This window comes from Phyllobates terribilis, unplaced genomic scaffold (assembly GCF_046119375.1).
Source record: "Phyllobates terribilis strain yellow unplaced genomic scaffold, ASM4611937v1 Scaffold_3__8_contigs__length_932513732, whole genome shotgun sequence".
Lineage (NCBI taxonomy): Eukaryota > Metazoa > Chordata > Amphibia > Anura > Dendrobatidae > Phyllobates > Phyllobates terribilis.
In genome coordinates this window covers 697,964,103-697,980,114 of record NW_027362763.1, presented here as the reverse complement: position 1 = coordinate 697,980,114, position 16,012 = coordinate 697,964,103, and the positions used below count along the sequence as shown (strand labels likewise).

The 16,012-nt window shown below is 45.4% G+C and overlaps 1 protein-coding gene across 3 annotated transcripts in view; it reads right to left on the bottom strand.

Moving 5' to 3' along the window:
• GPATCH2 (G-patch domain containing 2) overlaps nucleotides 1-16,012 on the bottom strand; it is a 152,523-nt gene that overhangs the window by 100,769 nt on the left and 35,742 nt on the right. Inside the window, exon 6 of one of the 3 annotated variants that reach the window (XM_073671931.1) lies at nucleotides 6,351-6,401. The exons of the other annotated variants lie outside the window; for them this stretch is intronic. Coding sequence (XP_073528032.1) covers nucleotides 6,366-6,401 — 36 coding nt within the window. The 3' untranslated portion in view covers nucleotides 6,351-6,365. Of the gene's footprint in view, nucleotides 1-6,350; nucleotides 6,402-16,012 lie in introns of those variants that run through there. 3 annotated transcript variants of the gene reach the window in all.

The following is a 16,012-nucleotide window of genomic DNA, read 5'->3' as shown; positions in this document are numbered from 1 at the left end:
GATGAGACACCAGATCCGGCGAGTAAATTAAGATATCATCCAGATATATGACAACAAACTGTCCCACCAGGCGGCGAAAAATGTCATTAACAAAGTGTTGGAACACCGCCGGGGCATTAGTCAGACCGAATGGCATGACAAGGTTCTCATAATGCCCCTCCGGAGTGTTAAATGCCGTCTTCCACTCATCCCCCTCCTTCATCCTAATCAGATTGTACGCCCCCCTGAGATCCAACTTAGAGAACCATTTGGCGCCCACGATCTGATTAAAGAGATCGGGAATAAGTGGGAGCGGATACGGATCTCGGACCGTAATCCGATTAAGTTCACGGAAATCCAGGCAAGGGCGTAGGCCTCCATCTTTCTTCTTAACAAAGAAGAACCCCGCAGCCACCGGTGAAGATGAAGGTCTAATATGCCCCTTAGCCAGACTTTCTGAAATATAATCCTTCATGGCCTGCCTCTCAGGACCAGAAAGGTTATACAACCTAGCTTTAGGTAACTTGGCCTCAGGGAACAGTTTTACAGAACAGTCATACTCGCGATGAGGAGGTAGTTCCTGACACCCTTTCTCCGAGAATACATCCTCAAAGTCCGCCAGAAATGGAGGTAAGACCCAAGGTGTAACCGCACCGATGACCGTGTTCATGCAGTTTTTATTACAGAATTTACTCCATTGGCTTATCTCTCTGGTTTGCCAATTAATAACCGGGTTATGCTTAGTTAACCAAGGAAGGCCCAACACTATAGGAGTGGGAAGACCCTCCAACACGTAGCAAGACAACAGTTCTTTATGTATCGCCCCCACTTGAAGTTTTACGTCATGCACAGCTTGCAAAAAACTTCCCTGACCGAGAGGCCTGGCATCGATCGAGAATATGGGGATGGGTTTAGCCAACTCACTCAATCGCATACCTTGAACCCGGGCAAACCGAGCATCAACCAGATTAGCCCCGGCCCCACTATCCAGAAGAACAGATATCCTCTCAGTTCTCGTACCCACCACCACCTCCGCCGGTACGAGAAACTGAGACGAACCTAGGGACGAAATACCTACTCCCAGATTGCCGTCCACCACACAACCTGGGATCAAACAGTTTTCCGACGACTCTTCACTCTGCAAGGGACGGGATGGACACCCCCCAATAAAATGTCCCTTTCTCCCGCAGAAGAAACACCTTCCTGTCTTATGGCGCACCACCGGTCCCCTCCCCCGAAATGATGTCCCTCCTAATTGCATAGGCTCCTCTGGACTGACCAGGGGAACCACCATATGAGGGGACCTTGAAGGAGGTGGAGTCATCACAGGGGGTAGAGTTATCCCGCACCTCTCCCGAAGCCGTCTGTCAACGCGAATAGCAAGGGCCATAGCGGCTTCCAGTGACGCGGGAGAGTCATACTGTGCCAACACATCCTGTAATTTGTCGGATAAACCTTGACAAAACTGGCTCCTAAGAGCCGGGTCATTCCACTGGGTGTCCGTGGCCCACCTACGGAACTCCGAACAGAATTCCTCCGCCGGACGATCTCCCTGCTGAATCCTACGTAACTTAGACTCAGCAAGGGAGATCCGATCTGGGTCATCATATACGAGTCCCAGAGCAGCGAAAAACCTATCCACTGACTGGAGAGCCGGGGAGCTCGGGGGAAGAGAGAACGCCCAAGATTGTGGGTCCCCTTGTAGGAGCGAGATGACAATTCCCACCCTTTGTTCTTCACTCCCCGATGACCGAGGCCGCAGCCGAAAGTACAACTTGCATGCCTCCCGGAAAACAAAAAACTTGTCCCGCCCCCCAGTGAACCTGTCAGGGAGAGCTACTTTAGGTTCTGGTCCGGCTTGCTCCTGAGGATACAAAACCTTGGACCTAACGTCCGCCAGCTCCATGGACAAACTCTGCAACTGCCGAGCTAGACCGGCTACTGGATCCATGGTAGCTGGAGAAAAACTAAGTGGTCGGTGAAAATGTCACGCTGTCTCTGTATACTGGAGGTAGGGGGCCTAAGCTGACCCTAAGCTGGGGCCATGACTAATCCCTCAACCTGGAGGTACTGTTAAAGGTACAGAGGTCCAGGCCGCCAGCGTAACCCCTACCTCCTGAGGATCCCTGCACCTAAGTAATCTAGTCCTGAGAAGGACCCCGATCACAACAAAAGGGGACAAGTAATAATATGCCCACACACAGTACTTAGACGAACGAGACAGTACAAGGGAAAAACCAAAACCACTTTGCATACAAAAACTACACAACTACAACAGAGGGAACACCAACGGGAAAGGAGATAAATGATAAAGCGAGGAAGGGAAAAAACTCTCCGAATACACTTATCTCTGAAACTCCAAATACCACGATCCGCTCTGTTAGTCTGCATGAAATGCTTTCACCGACACTTCCCTAACAGACCAGCAGGCATTTGAAGGAGTCTCACTACAGCAGCATTGATTGCAGCTGGGCGAGGCTGGACCTCGTCTAGCACAGAGAGAGAGAGAATTAACTCCCTCACTGCCGAAAAACACAAAGCACCAAAAAGTCAGCTGCGAGAAGTCAGGCTGTGTAATCGTGACGATCTTCGTGGCGACACACCCGTGACAGTCAGATGGGAATTCCACAAAGAGATTTAAGGAGAATATGGAGCTATTGTACGTCCTAGCCACACACCAGTTACATTTTCTAGATCTCTGGAATGGGCTGAATGCCATAAAGGGTCTTGAACTGTTCTAGCACCCCAGCGTGGGGAGATACGCAGAACGACTAGTAGCCAAGTTACAAAGCTGGGTTTGTTCTGAACACGCAGCAGGGCCCCGGTCGAATCTGATGGCGCCAAAACCGCCTCCCTAGGACCGTCCATTAAGCCTTCATTACCATCTTAGGTTTTGGAGTTTTTAGCTGCTAGATGCAAGGGGAGGGGATTTATGTCCAGCCCAGGTGGCAGAAGTGGAGTCATCCCAAAGGGTTAAATGCTCGTGTAAAGCATGGCCTAAAGATTTTTTCCTGGGAGGTCACTATGACATATCGTGTGAGGAGAAGTCAAGAAACAGAGGGGACCATAAGCCTCCCATGTGGCAGCCCCTGCTCCACAAGCCAGGCCTTTCATCTGACTGGTAACGGTCTTATATTCTCCATTCTTTGTACTACCACTATTTGTATATCTGACGACTGTATATATATAACCATTGTGTATATAGTGCATTGTCTAGTGAGCCCTTAAGGCGATTAAATATACAATTTAACCTTGGGCTGCTCTTATTTCCATCCACAAATCCACACATGCGTGTTCTCGGCTTAAGTTTCAATGCAACCGGGCTGGTTTCTGGCCTGATATATTCCAGTTAACGGACCGAGCTGACCAGGTGCTGTTTCACTGGTGCTAGTGAAAGGGGCCTCTCAGCCTGTCAGGGTTATGAGCGAGTGTGGTGCCACGTCAGTGACTGTGTCGGCCACATCCTCGCACTCCCCGTGCCTCCCTAGGCCCATGTGGTCAGGGAGTGTCTGTGTAAAACAGTACCAAGCTGGCTTTACGTGTCCCCAGGGGGTGACATAATAGGAATGTCAGATGGGGTGGCGAGGTGCGGGTTCATCACATGTGGGGACATAAAAATTAAAGGGGTTTTTCAGGCAAACATTTGCAAGCAGGTGTAATAATTAGCGTGCGGTAATATACACACTGATAGGATTGTGCTCGGTCAGCTGATATCACATGTGACCACGCTTATGCGACTTGCATACTTGTGGTCGCATGCCGAAAGCTTTTTCCTCCGCTTCTCTCCATGACGTATTGAGATTCTTGATGCCAGACGTGCTCATAATTTTGAACTTGGGCTAAAAAAAAAAAAAAAAGATTGAAAGGGGTTTTCTGGACTTATATACTGATAATAGAAGTAATTTGTATCAGATTGAGGGGAAACCAACACCTGGCACCACCGCTGTTCTCAGCTCCGGCCGCAGTCCACTCATTGTGTAATGGCTTTCTTAGGTGCTGCAGTTCAGATCCTCTTGAGGTGGAAAGGGACTGAACTGCAGCAACAGGGAGCAGCCGCTACAAAATGTAAGGAGCTGTGTTGTTCGTCTCCATTCACGGTTAACATCCAGCCGCTGATCAGTGGGGTTGGACTCCCACTGATCTGATGTGCTCAGCTCCAGCCGCAGTCCACTCATTGTGTAGTGGCTTTTTTAGGTGCTGAAGTTCAGTTTCTCTTGAAGTGGGAAGGAACTGAACTGCAGGATCCGGGAGCAGTCACTACAAACTGTAAGGAGCCATGTTGTTCAACTCCGTTCCAGCTGCCGATCGGTGGGTATGCAGGGTGTTGGAACCCCACTGATCTGATATTAAAGACTTCTGCCATGGATATGTTAAGCCTGGCGAACCCCTTTAATTCTAAATGCCTGTTCATTGTGTAGCTAAAGATGAGGTATTAAAGGGGCATTCCTATCCTATAAAGAGAGGATTACTAGGCTATGCCATCACTTTATGAGTGGGGAGAATAAACCACTGTGACATTTATTTTGAAAATAAAAGGGGAAAGGCGGTGTTTGCACAGCTCTAATTTAAGAGTTACTATATTTTGTCCCTTAAATTCCCTTCGGATTGGTGGGGTCTGGGTTCTAAAACACCCATCGTTAACTCAAAAGCTCGCTCAGGAGAGCGCGGCCGGCTCGGGGACCGGAGAGCGCGGCCGGCCCGGGGACCGGAGAGCGCGGCCGGCCCGGGGACCGGAGAGCGCGGCCGGCCCGGGGACCGGAGAGCGCGGCCGGCCCGGGGAGCGCGGCCGGCCCGGGGACCGGAGAGCGCGGCCTACCTGAGCGAGTGCACGAACGGAGTAAAGATACAATAGAAAAGAAATTATTTTATGGATTCAGAAATTGTGACTCTTAAAAGGGGCTGTCCATTACTCAAAAGCCAGCGCTGATTAGCCGCAGGGATCACATGACACAAGGTCACGTAAATTCCTGGTAAAGCCAGAGCCGAACTGCTGCAACGGCACCAAAGGAGAGTATAAGTAATGTTATTTCACTGGGGGGAATTAAGCTATTCTACCCCCCCTTATTTTCAGGATTAGTGTGGGTCCCATAGCTTTAAAGGGGTTGTCCAGGACTTTTATATTGATGGCCTATCCTTAGAATAGGTCATCAATATTAGATCGGTGGAGGTTTAACACCTGCACCCCCGATGACCAAATTTTCCGTGCAGGATGTTGTCAGTCACGGAGCAGCACAACCACAGAGCCATCAATTCTATACTGGCTGCTGCCAGGTACGGCACATCTGCTCCCTACAGATTCGAATGAATAAGTGTAGATCTGCAGCAACCCGCTGCGGCTACTATACAATTGACGGAGCTTTGCTGTTCTGCTTCGCAACTGAGCAGATCCGGCCGCTGCTGGCAACAGGATTAGCGGATTGTTGAGGGTCCCGGGTGTCACATTCCCACCGATCTAATATTGATGACCTATCCCACAGATAGGTCATCACTAGAAAAGTACTGGATAACCCCTCCCTTTAACATTCACCAATCACAGCAAATAAATTATCACTTTAAAGGATGGAAAAGTTTATGCACTTTATTGAATCCATACTCCGCTCTATGCACGTGCCAAAATCGGGGCCGGGCCCTCCCCGCCTCCTGGGCCAGACCCTCCCCGCCTCCTGATCGGCATGCTTCTCCGTGACTTTTTCAGCGATGGGTTGAAAGGGTCTCAGAAGCCAGATCTTCACTAAACTCAATGGAGTTAAAGCTACCAAAAAAAAAAAAAAAGTTTTTTTTGCAAAAGTGTCCCCTCCCAATATTACCCTGCAGAGTTGCATATAGTCTATGAGCTTCGCAGGGGACGGCAGACGAGTCGGTGCGGTGCTGCAGTTTCTTGTACAACAGGTGGTCGAGTGCTACCGTGCAGCAAAAACTCCACAGATGGATGCAGGGCTTAACCAAAGCTGCAATGCCTTCATTTTTAGGATCAGTGGGGTTCCTAAAGGTTGAACGCCCACCTTTTAAAAAAAAAAAAAAAAAAAACATGTCTTGATACTCAAGAGAGAAAAAAAAAAGTCTGTAGAGACAGAGCTAATGATAGGCGCGTACAGTCAGTTGTCACCTTGCAGCTCAATTAGCCCTGGTGTAAAAACGAGGCATGTAAGAAGAAATAAGGTTCTGACATTATCTCTGCCAACAAGATAATTACGCAGCCTTCATTTAACAGTAGGGCAACACGACTGTAGCAACAAATTAACTCGGCTGCATTTGCAATTCATGGAGTGTTTTCTCATTTAATACCATTTGTCTTACTGCAAGTGAACATTTCCATTATTATTTCTTTTTTTTTTCTGCAGGAGGAAGTTTCTGGGTGGGCTCCAGAATGATATCAGAGAAGCCGTTCATCCATCTCCACACAAGACTGGGGCTCTCGCTTTCTGAAATGAGGAATATTCCAGGTCTGATCAATGAGGTCACATGGTTGTTTGTTTTTTTTTTTGTTTAACATGTATTATTTTTATTTGCAATTTGGGATAAAAATAATTTCTTAATTTGGGTTTAATTAAAAAAAATGTTCACAGTTTGGATTCTACAGGCTCTTTTGTTTCTTTGCACATTGGTTGTTGCAGAATGGGTTAATTAAGAATCGGTCAGTAAGCTTCTAACTCTTATCTGAACTCCTCAGTGTTGATTTATGACCACAGAACACATTAAAAGATGAACTGAACTTTGATGTGGTCATAAATCAGCACTGAGGAGCTCAGAAAAAGACAAAAAAAAAAAATGGTTACAAGCTCAAATCGGAATAAGCTCTCTGACCGATTCTCAGTTCACTCCATCTTCAGCCTGCAGTGATACAAAGAGCCTGTGAAAGCCTAAAGGTAAAATGTAAATGTAACATAATTTAGGATAGATAAAATATATATATTTTCAGCCTAAATAGATGTATTTAAAAAAAAATAATAAATTGCTGTGAAGGTGTCCATATCCCTGAAAAAGAGAATATCAGAAATACACAGAACCAGATATATAAAAAATGCCTCGCTTAAAGGGGTTGTCCACAGTATAGGAGTTAACTTTCTTATTGGTGCAGGTCCGACCACTGGGACTTGCCCCAATCAGTAGATTGACAAATTCATATCCCTGTTACGAAATGGCGCAGAAGGTCAGATGTCCGACCACCACGCCATTCATTCCTTAGGGGCTGTTGGAAAAAAGCTCCGGGAGACTCTAGGACTTCTGTTTTCATGACCTGCGAGGGTTCGACTGTGGGAGAGTCACTTATCACATCACACATGCCTCTAGGTAGGTGATATGTTTTAATTATGGAAAAACATCTTAAAACCCTTCACGACCTTGGACGTTTAGGTACGCCCAAGGTCATGTCCCTGCTTTTGATGCGGGATGAGGCGCTGAGCCTGAATCTTTCCTCACACAAGAAAGATGATCTGATCAGCTGTTATGTGCCTCTTAACAGCTGGATCCAAGATCCACCAGCGGCTGTTAACCAGTTAAATGCTGCTGTCAATTACTGACAGCGGGATTTAACATGCACCGGCCAGTAGCGTGTCACAAGTCCCGCCCATGTCATGACAGCCAGGTGTCTGCTGAAGACCCCCGCGCCTGTCATTGTGAATCTCTTAAGAACGCCGGCCATAGATCGTGATTTATGCTACACATAGCAGAGCTGAAGCCCTGCCATGTGTAGTACAGGCGATCGGATGATCACGTCTCCAAAAGGGACTATTGAAGTCTGTAAAAAAAAAAAAAAAGTTATATATTATAATATATAACTTTTTTTTTTTTTTTTTTTTACTTTTTACTGACTTCAATAGTCCGTTTAGGAGACGTGATCATCCGATCGCCTGTACTACACATAGCAGGGCTTCAGCTCTGCTATGTGTAGCATAAATCATGATCTCCTATGGCCGGCATCTATCTATATCTATATCTGTATATGTTCAAATCACACCCCCCCTTTTGCCCCATTGAAAATAAAACAAACAAAAAAAATACACATATTTGGGATCGTCGAGTTCAGAAAAGTCCAATCTATAAAAATAGAACCTAAATTAATCCAAATGGTAAACGGATTATCGAGAAAAAACTTGAAACGCCAGAATTATGTTTTTTGGTCGCCACAACATTGCAATAACGGGCGATCAAAACATTTTATCTACCCCAAAATGGTACCAATAAAAAAACGTCAGCTCAGGGCGCAAAAAATAAGCCCTCACCCAGATCCCGAAAAATTGAGACACTGTCTTGGAAAAATGGTGACAAATTTTTCGCTCAGAAACTTTGGATTTTTTTCACCACTTAAATAAAAAAGAACCTATACATGTTTGGTGTCTACGAACTCGTAATGACCTGGAGGAGAATAATGGCAGGTCAGTTTTAGTATTTAGTTAACATGGTAAATAAAAAACTAAAAAAAAAAAAAAAAAAAACAAAACAAAAAAAAAAAAAACAATTGTGGAATTGCACTTTTTTTTTTTTTGCAATTTTACCGCACTAGGAATTTTTTTCTTCTCAATTTGCAGTATACTATATGGTAATATGAATGGGGTCATTCAAAAGTACAACTCGTCCCGCAAGAACATGCCCCGTACGGCCATATTGACGGAAAAATAAAAAAAAAAGTTATGCCTCTGGGAAGGAGAGCAAAAAACAAAAGCGCAAAAAAGGAAAATTGCAAGGTGGTGAAGGGGTTCCATAGGACAGATCTTCAGTATCAGTTGATAGATGGGGTTTGACGACTTGCAACCCCCACTGATCAGCTCTCGTGGTGGCTGGATGTACACAGTGTACAAGACCGGGACACCACAGTGCCGTACGCTGCATAGTGGCTGATCTTGGGTACTGCAGCTCAGCTTCTAATCAAGTGAATGTGATCTGAGCTGCAGTACCTGAGAACAACCACTACGCGGTGTATGGAGCTGTACGGTCCAGGTTCTCCACAATGAGAAAGTTCCCACTTCAGGAGGTCCAAGCAGCTGATCGGCAGGGATGAGGGGGGTCTTCTGTATTTATAGTCCTGGATAACCCCTTTATTCTTACTTTTAGCAATGAGATGAGCACATCTACCATCAGCTCCCAGTCTGGGGAGAGCAGTGCCTATATTAGGCTCCTAGACTGCAGACACAGTGTCACTTTCAGTTCCAGGGCTCCAAGGTGACTGCAGCTATTGTGCCGGGCTAATTCTAGCCGGAGTGCAGATCTGCCTTTTATTTCATAATTAATTTCTGGTGTCAAACCTCTTCCATGTTCTCTTTCTTGTGTAACCTTCCCTGGCTGCTAATAGAGCGAGATGTGAAGTCACCGGCCCCGACCCCTGACAATGCAGCTATTGTACCAGTCCCTGTGGGAACTAAATGGGGAAGATTACTTTTATTTATTAAAGGGGGCTATAACCTCAGAATCGCTCTTTGCCTAATTCTGCCTATTCCTAGGAGTGTATCTGTTGGATATAGTGCCATCGTGCCGTTATAAGGAGCTTTATTTCATGCTACAATTTACGGTACACTAGATTGTTGCTTTAATTCCCAAAGGGATCAAACATGTCCTGAATATTCGTTGCAAATAGCAGTAAAGGGGATATCCCCGATATATACTGGCTAGACGTTGTGCGCAGGTTTATCGCTTGCTGAAGATTCCAGATGACCACTTCTCCCCCAACAGCTCTCTGAGTCCATCCAAACACCAGTCTATCAGTAACCTCCATTGCAACACACTGTGCATGCGCTGGCATTCCCGGGCCCTCGCCCTGGCATTCCCGGGCCCTCGCCCCGGCGCTGGCATTCCCGGGCCCTCGCCCCGGCGCTGCCTGCACCCCATAAGCGAGCGCCGAGAGTAAGGCTTGGTAGAGTTGTGACTAAACACAGTCACCTGCGCAGGTTTCAATGGAGGTTTCTGATAGGCAGGTGGAGTTTCAGGATGGCCCATTAGGTGACATGTTCTTACTGGAGGAAAAGACTGGAGCTAAACCACCCCCCTCCACAAAAATGTCCAATATGTATATATAAATAAATTGACTATATATTCCCACACATTATTAAAGATCATTCAAACGCAGCAGATTCCTTGACCAGATACATTTTCAAATATAGGGGAGAAAACCCTTCAATCTAGCATTCTCCCTTTTTTCAGGAGTAATAGTATGGATTTTAGGCAAAATGATAATGGCTTTTTTTTTTGCTTTTTTGACGAGGGTTAAAAACTGCCATAAAAAAAAAAAAAAAAAAATAGCAGTGAAAAATTAAAAAAAAAAAATCATTTTGAATAATAAAACAAAAAAAGACGACAAAAAACGGAAAAGTGAATGAGGCATTAGGGTCATAGTTTTCATTTAAATGACCAGAGGCAGAGATATGTTGCATATAGTGAAAAGCTGAACTGTAAAGTATATTAAAAAAAGCTGCTAAATGGTTTTGTTGCAAACAGCTGATTTACAGAAAACGCTAAAAGGGGCAAACGAAAAAAAAAATTATATGGAGAAGCCACTTAGTTTGATCTTTTTTGGCCTTTTTAAAGGTTCTCCTGTGTCAAGATAATTAAATTAAAGATGGCACCCCCTCTGACTATTCAAGAGAGCCACTACTTCTGTGTTAGCGCTGGACGCGCTTGCTCTGTTAGTCTTCCCTCTTGGAATCGGTGCGGAGGAGGAGGAGGAGGAGACTTTCTGGCTCTCCTTAGAGAGCGGACTGAAGCTCCGGCTCCTCGGGGGAGGGGCTTATAGCTGCAATGCATTACTGGGAGATAGATGAAGAAGCGGAATATGTGGTGCAGCGGCGCGGATCGCCCACAGGTCAGCAAGGGGGCAGAGAAATCAGTGTTACAAAACTGAAAATGAGATAAAATAACTGCAACTAGTATAATTAACTATTCGGTGATTGTATTTTTTTAAGGGCTCTGGTACGTGGGCCACACGCAACCCTCCAGCACTTAAAAGGGAATCATTATAAGGATTGCTTAAGATGAAAGCACCTGCCCCGCAGAGCGATTGCCATGCAGAGCCATTGTCGGCTAAAGTAAATGGATTCTGGCATAATGGAATGACTGAGACGTGAAAGAATTACTGGCAAATGCACATACGACACGAAAGAGATAGCTAAGTCTAAATTAAGATGTTCGCTATGAAGCTTCCAATAGGACCTTGACATGACTGTTGACCTACTCATGACACAATCACACCGGTAAGGATTTGGAATTGTATTAGTATTACCAGAGGAAAAAAAGTCAAGGAGTCATCAGGAAAACAAATCTATATCTTCTACTCCATCAGCCAATTACTGTTGTTAAAATGGAATTAGATGGGTATTGACAATGCTGTGGGGATAAGGATTAGGCAGACGACTGAGTATACAAGTAGCAGTGCCGTCTGAGCGCTTCCCTCCTCCCGACCGCCTTTTTTTTCTCTCTTTGGAAACTTAAACAAATGTGAGATCGGAAAGTGGCGTGCATTATGCATCAGTGGCGCCGTAATCAGGCGCGGACCCGCCAGCAGAGTTATGCGCTGCTCAGAAGGGCTGGAAGATTACACATTCCCCCATCGTCACTTTGCACCCGCAATCTCTGCTTGTCACACGCCAGAGATCTTCATTATGGGCTTGATATTTAAAGGGTTACTCCAAAAATCACAACTGATTCCCTACCCAGAAGCTTGGCGATATATGCTGAAGGTTCGACTTCCGGGAACTCAAACGATCCTAAGATCGGGGCAAAGGAACTCCAGAGTATGGCTCGGCAATATTGTCTTGAATGAAATGGAGGCACTGGCGGACACAGACTGAAGAGGCCCCTTGGTAAGAACAATATATGGGCCATTTACAGACCTATAGCTTTGGAGGTCTTCATTATGGGCTTCAGATTTAAAGGACTATTCCAAAAATCACAAAATGATTCCCAACCCAGAAGCTTGGCGATAAGGTGCTGATTTGCTGGAGGTTCGACTGCTGGGAACCCAAGCGATCCAAAGATCGGGGTGGTGAAACCCCAAAAATACGGCTCTGGAAAGCCAACTTGAATGGAATGGAGCAATGGTGGACACAGGCAAAAGAGGCCCCGATGCAATAACAAGATATGGGCTGTTTGCAGACCAATAGCTCATAATAATTCCTCCTGCTATGGAGGTAGTAGTGGCCCCCTTACTTCCTGGGGCCTTGTGTGGCTGCACAGGCTGCACCAATGATATGTCCACCTTGGAATGGAGGTGCCCGTGCTAGACCTCAGCGCCATTCATCGTCTATGGGACTGCCATTGAAAGCTAAGTCTTGCGCCCCACAATTTCTGACAATCCTGTTGACAATGAATGGAGCGGAGGTCGCGCCTGTGCACCTTCACTCCATTCAAGACGGCATTGCAGAGCCCCGTCCACTTAGTTCCAGCGCCCCGGACAGAATATCGCTGCAGTCGGACCTCCAGCTGGATAACTTGTGATTTTGGAAACTGCTCTTTAAAATGGATTTAGAGAACCAATTTTCATCTTCCCTCTAAAAGTGGGGAATAATGAATTAATAGAGAGGGTGGAGTTGTCTGTTCAGGTCAATCACCAAGACTGGAGAGAGAATGGACAAGTTGCAATACTTCACTTCTCCTGTGGTGGCTCTGCAGGTAACCTGAACACTTACCGGCAGTTTTCTCCATAAATTACAGCTGATCGATCGATGGAGGTCCCAGCAGGGGAGCACTTTGCAATCAGTTTGTTGTGAAAGGAGACTTCTGGCAAATAAGGACTACACAAAGCAGAGAATCCCTTTAAAGCGGACTACACACAAGATGATGAAAGAAGGTCAAAAAGGACGATTTTGAGCATTCAGCTGATTATATGAGTGATCTGTGCTGGATTTTTTTTTTTTTTTTTTTTTTTACATCATGATCTGCCACTTTCAGACTGGTGCACCATTCCTTTGTCCATCTACCTGCCCAGCTCCTCCCCCAGATCAATGATTGACAGCACTGGCGTTAGTTGAGCCTGCACTGTCTGAACTGAAATCTAGATTGCCTAGATATAGGTGCATGCGCAAAACAAGGAGATGGAAAACTCTGCGAGAAAGGCCGCAGCGCACACGTGCCGATGCGGAGACAATCTGCACATGTGTGGATTTAAGCCTAGACACTACTGACCCAATTGATACCAGTGCTGTCAATCATTGAAGCTGTGGGAGGAGCTTAGAGCCCAGAATGACAGAAGGTGCTCCAGCCCACCCACAATGCACAAAACAGGATCCACTGCTAAGCTTTGCCAAAAGAGGAGTGCTCCCGATCACAGACTGTGCAGGAAATTATAGATGGACCCATTTAATTAATTGGGCTGTACTGCAAAAACCCAGAAAAGATAACCTAGCCATGTGCCGAATCATTTTAGAGATTGGACGGGGGTCATTAACAGCCCCACATCTTGCGATCAGTGCCTGGTTACTGCAGTTCATTACAACTGAAATGAGTGGAATCTCTGCTGCAATACCATTTACAACCTGTGGACAGGAGTGGCGCTGTTTATGAAGATAAGTAGTTGCATTTTGTAAGGAAAAAAATACAGACATGCTACATGCACAGATATTGTAAAATAGTTGGCCGTGAATATCTGTAACGAGCGATCTATAAAGAATCAACTTGTGAATGAAGAATGAAATTCGCAGGTCACCACGATATTGAAAAGGTTCTGTCATTTTGAAATTGTGATTAAATTAACAAGTATTCCCATCTCCAAGATCCTATCCCAATATGTAGTAAGTGTAATAATAATAACAATAACATTAGCAAATGCCTCCAATTAGAAATGTAGTATAGTTCTACTGATTAGCTATGTCGCTTACCTCATGTGCAGAGCATTGCAGTAACTTAGGTATCCATGGTTATGACCACTCATATAGTAACCGTTAGTTACGAGTGGTCGTAACCATGGCTATCTAAGCGACTACAATGGGTAAGTGACAAGGGTTATCAGAAGAACTATACTACATTTCTAACAGGAGGTATTTGCTAATATTATTATTATACCCATTACATATTGGGATAGGATCTTTGAAATGGAAATACCCCTTTAACCCTGTCAGGTGAAGATTGGAACTTCAGCAAAAATTTTCAAAAGGAGTCTCTTTTTTTGCAGGATGATGCACCCAGAAATAGAGATCATCAGTCACATTCTCCTGATTTGGTCCCATCTGATTGTGATCTCTTTTTGAAACTCAAAAAAAGATTATTGAAAAAGGACAAAAATTTACAAGAAACGAGATGGTAATTGATGCTGTGGAGTCGCGGTTTGCAGAACAGGAGAACAATTTTTATTCTAAAGAATTCAAATTACGGAACTTTCTGATAGATGCAGAAAATGAGCAGATCGGAAAGGGGATAATGGGGAATAAAATAGTAGTCTGGAACACGTAGTGCGCCCATTATATATCAATACTCCCACAGATATATGTGTAAAAAAATACATCAAATTAGACCCCATATTCCGTACGGTTATTGGGACTGTACATATTTTGGTTCATGAGAAGTGAGAGTGCAACGAACCTCAGCATCAGCAACGAAAAACATCCTCGTGCCGAGTGGTCTCGCTGACTTGTCAGCCCGCTGGTCGCCTTGCACACCTTTCTGCGCCTCGGAAGTTTGGGTGGTGCTGGCGTTTCACTCTTGCTACAATTCCTTCTTCATTTACAAATACAGTTTGGAGGAGCGCGTTTTCATTGTGAAAACTTATTGGAAAATTAAGTCTTTAAAGAGGAGCAAAAGTGAGATGCTAAAGGAGCTTGGAGGTCAAAATCCGCCGACCAAACCGTGTATTGAAGCTGTCTATGATGACTGAGTAATCTCCAAGGCACTGTGGCCACCAAGATCACCTGATTTAACACCTCTGGACTTTTTCCTTTGGGGCCATGTGAAATGTCGGGTGTACAGTAACAAGCCACGAACATTACAGGCCTCCGAGAAAACGTACAGCGAAAAATTCAGGATATGACCCCAAATGACCAAAATATGGAAAGTCTCGAGCGTGTGAGCTTGAATGCCAACGGTGGACATTTTCAACGCCTGCTTTAAATATCAGTTCCTCATGAACCAAGGTATGTACAGTCCAAATTTCAGTACAATAGATGTCTCTTTTAGAAGTTACAGGAATTTTTCAGGGTAAAGTAGTGAGTGAATCACCCTAACCCATACATGTCAAACTCTGGCCCGCAGGGTGATTATATTTGGCCCACGACACCAGAACCACCACTCCTATGGAAGCTGATTATTCTGTGTGGAGGAGGACTATGTGGGGCCCATTATACTGTGTGGAGGAGGACTATGTGGGGCCCATTATACTGTGTGGAAGAGGACTATGTGGGGCCCATTATACTGTGTGGAGGAGGACTATGTGGGGCCCATTATACTGTGTGGAGGAGGACTATGTGGGGCCCATTATACTGTGTGGAGGAGGACTATGTGGGGCCCATTATACTGTGTGGAGGAGGACTATGTGGGGCCCATTATACTGTGTGGAGGAGGACTATGTGGGGCCCATTATACTGTGTGGAGGAGGACTATGTGGGGCCCATTATACTGTGTGGAGGAGGACTATGTGGGGCCCATTATACTGTGTGGAGGAGGACTATGTGGGGCCCATTATACTGTGTGGAGGAGGACTATGTGGGGCCCATTATACTGTGTGGAGGGCTGTATGGGGATCAAAATTGGGGCATCATACTGTGTTAGGGTCATCATAATGTGCCTGTGGAGTGTACTGTGGAGGAATTTACTGTGGAGGTATCATACTGTGTTTGGGGGGCACTTTTGTTGGCATCATACTTTATTGAGGCAATGATAGGGCAATCTAAAATCTTCAATAGGAGGAAAATTACTTTGTAAGGCTGAGTGCCCACGATGCGGATTTAATGCGTTTCTGCTGCGAAAATGCATTAAAAACGTATGTTAAATTGTCAGCCATGTTCCCCAATGATAATCCGCATGTGCACATGCTGCGGAAATTTCCGCTGTGGATTATCATTGTGGAAAAATGCACAGCACTACCATTAATTTTGCGAAATCGCTGCGAAATTGCCGC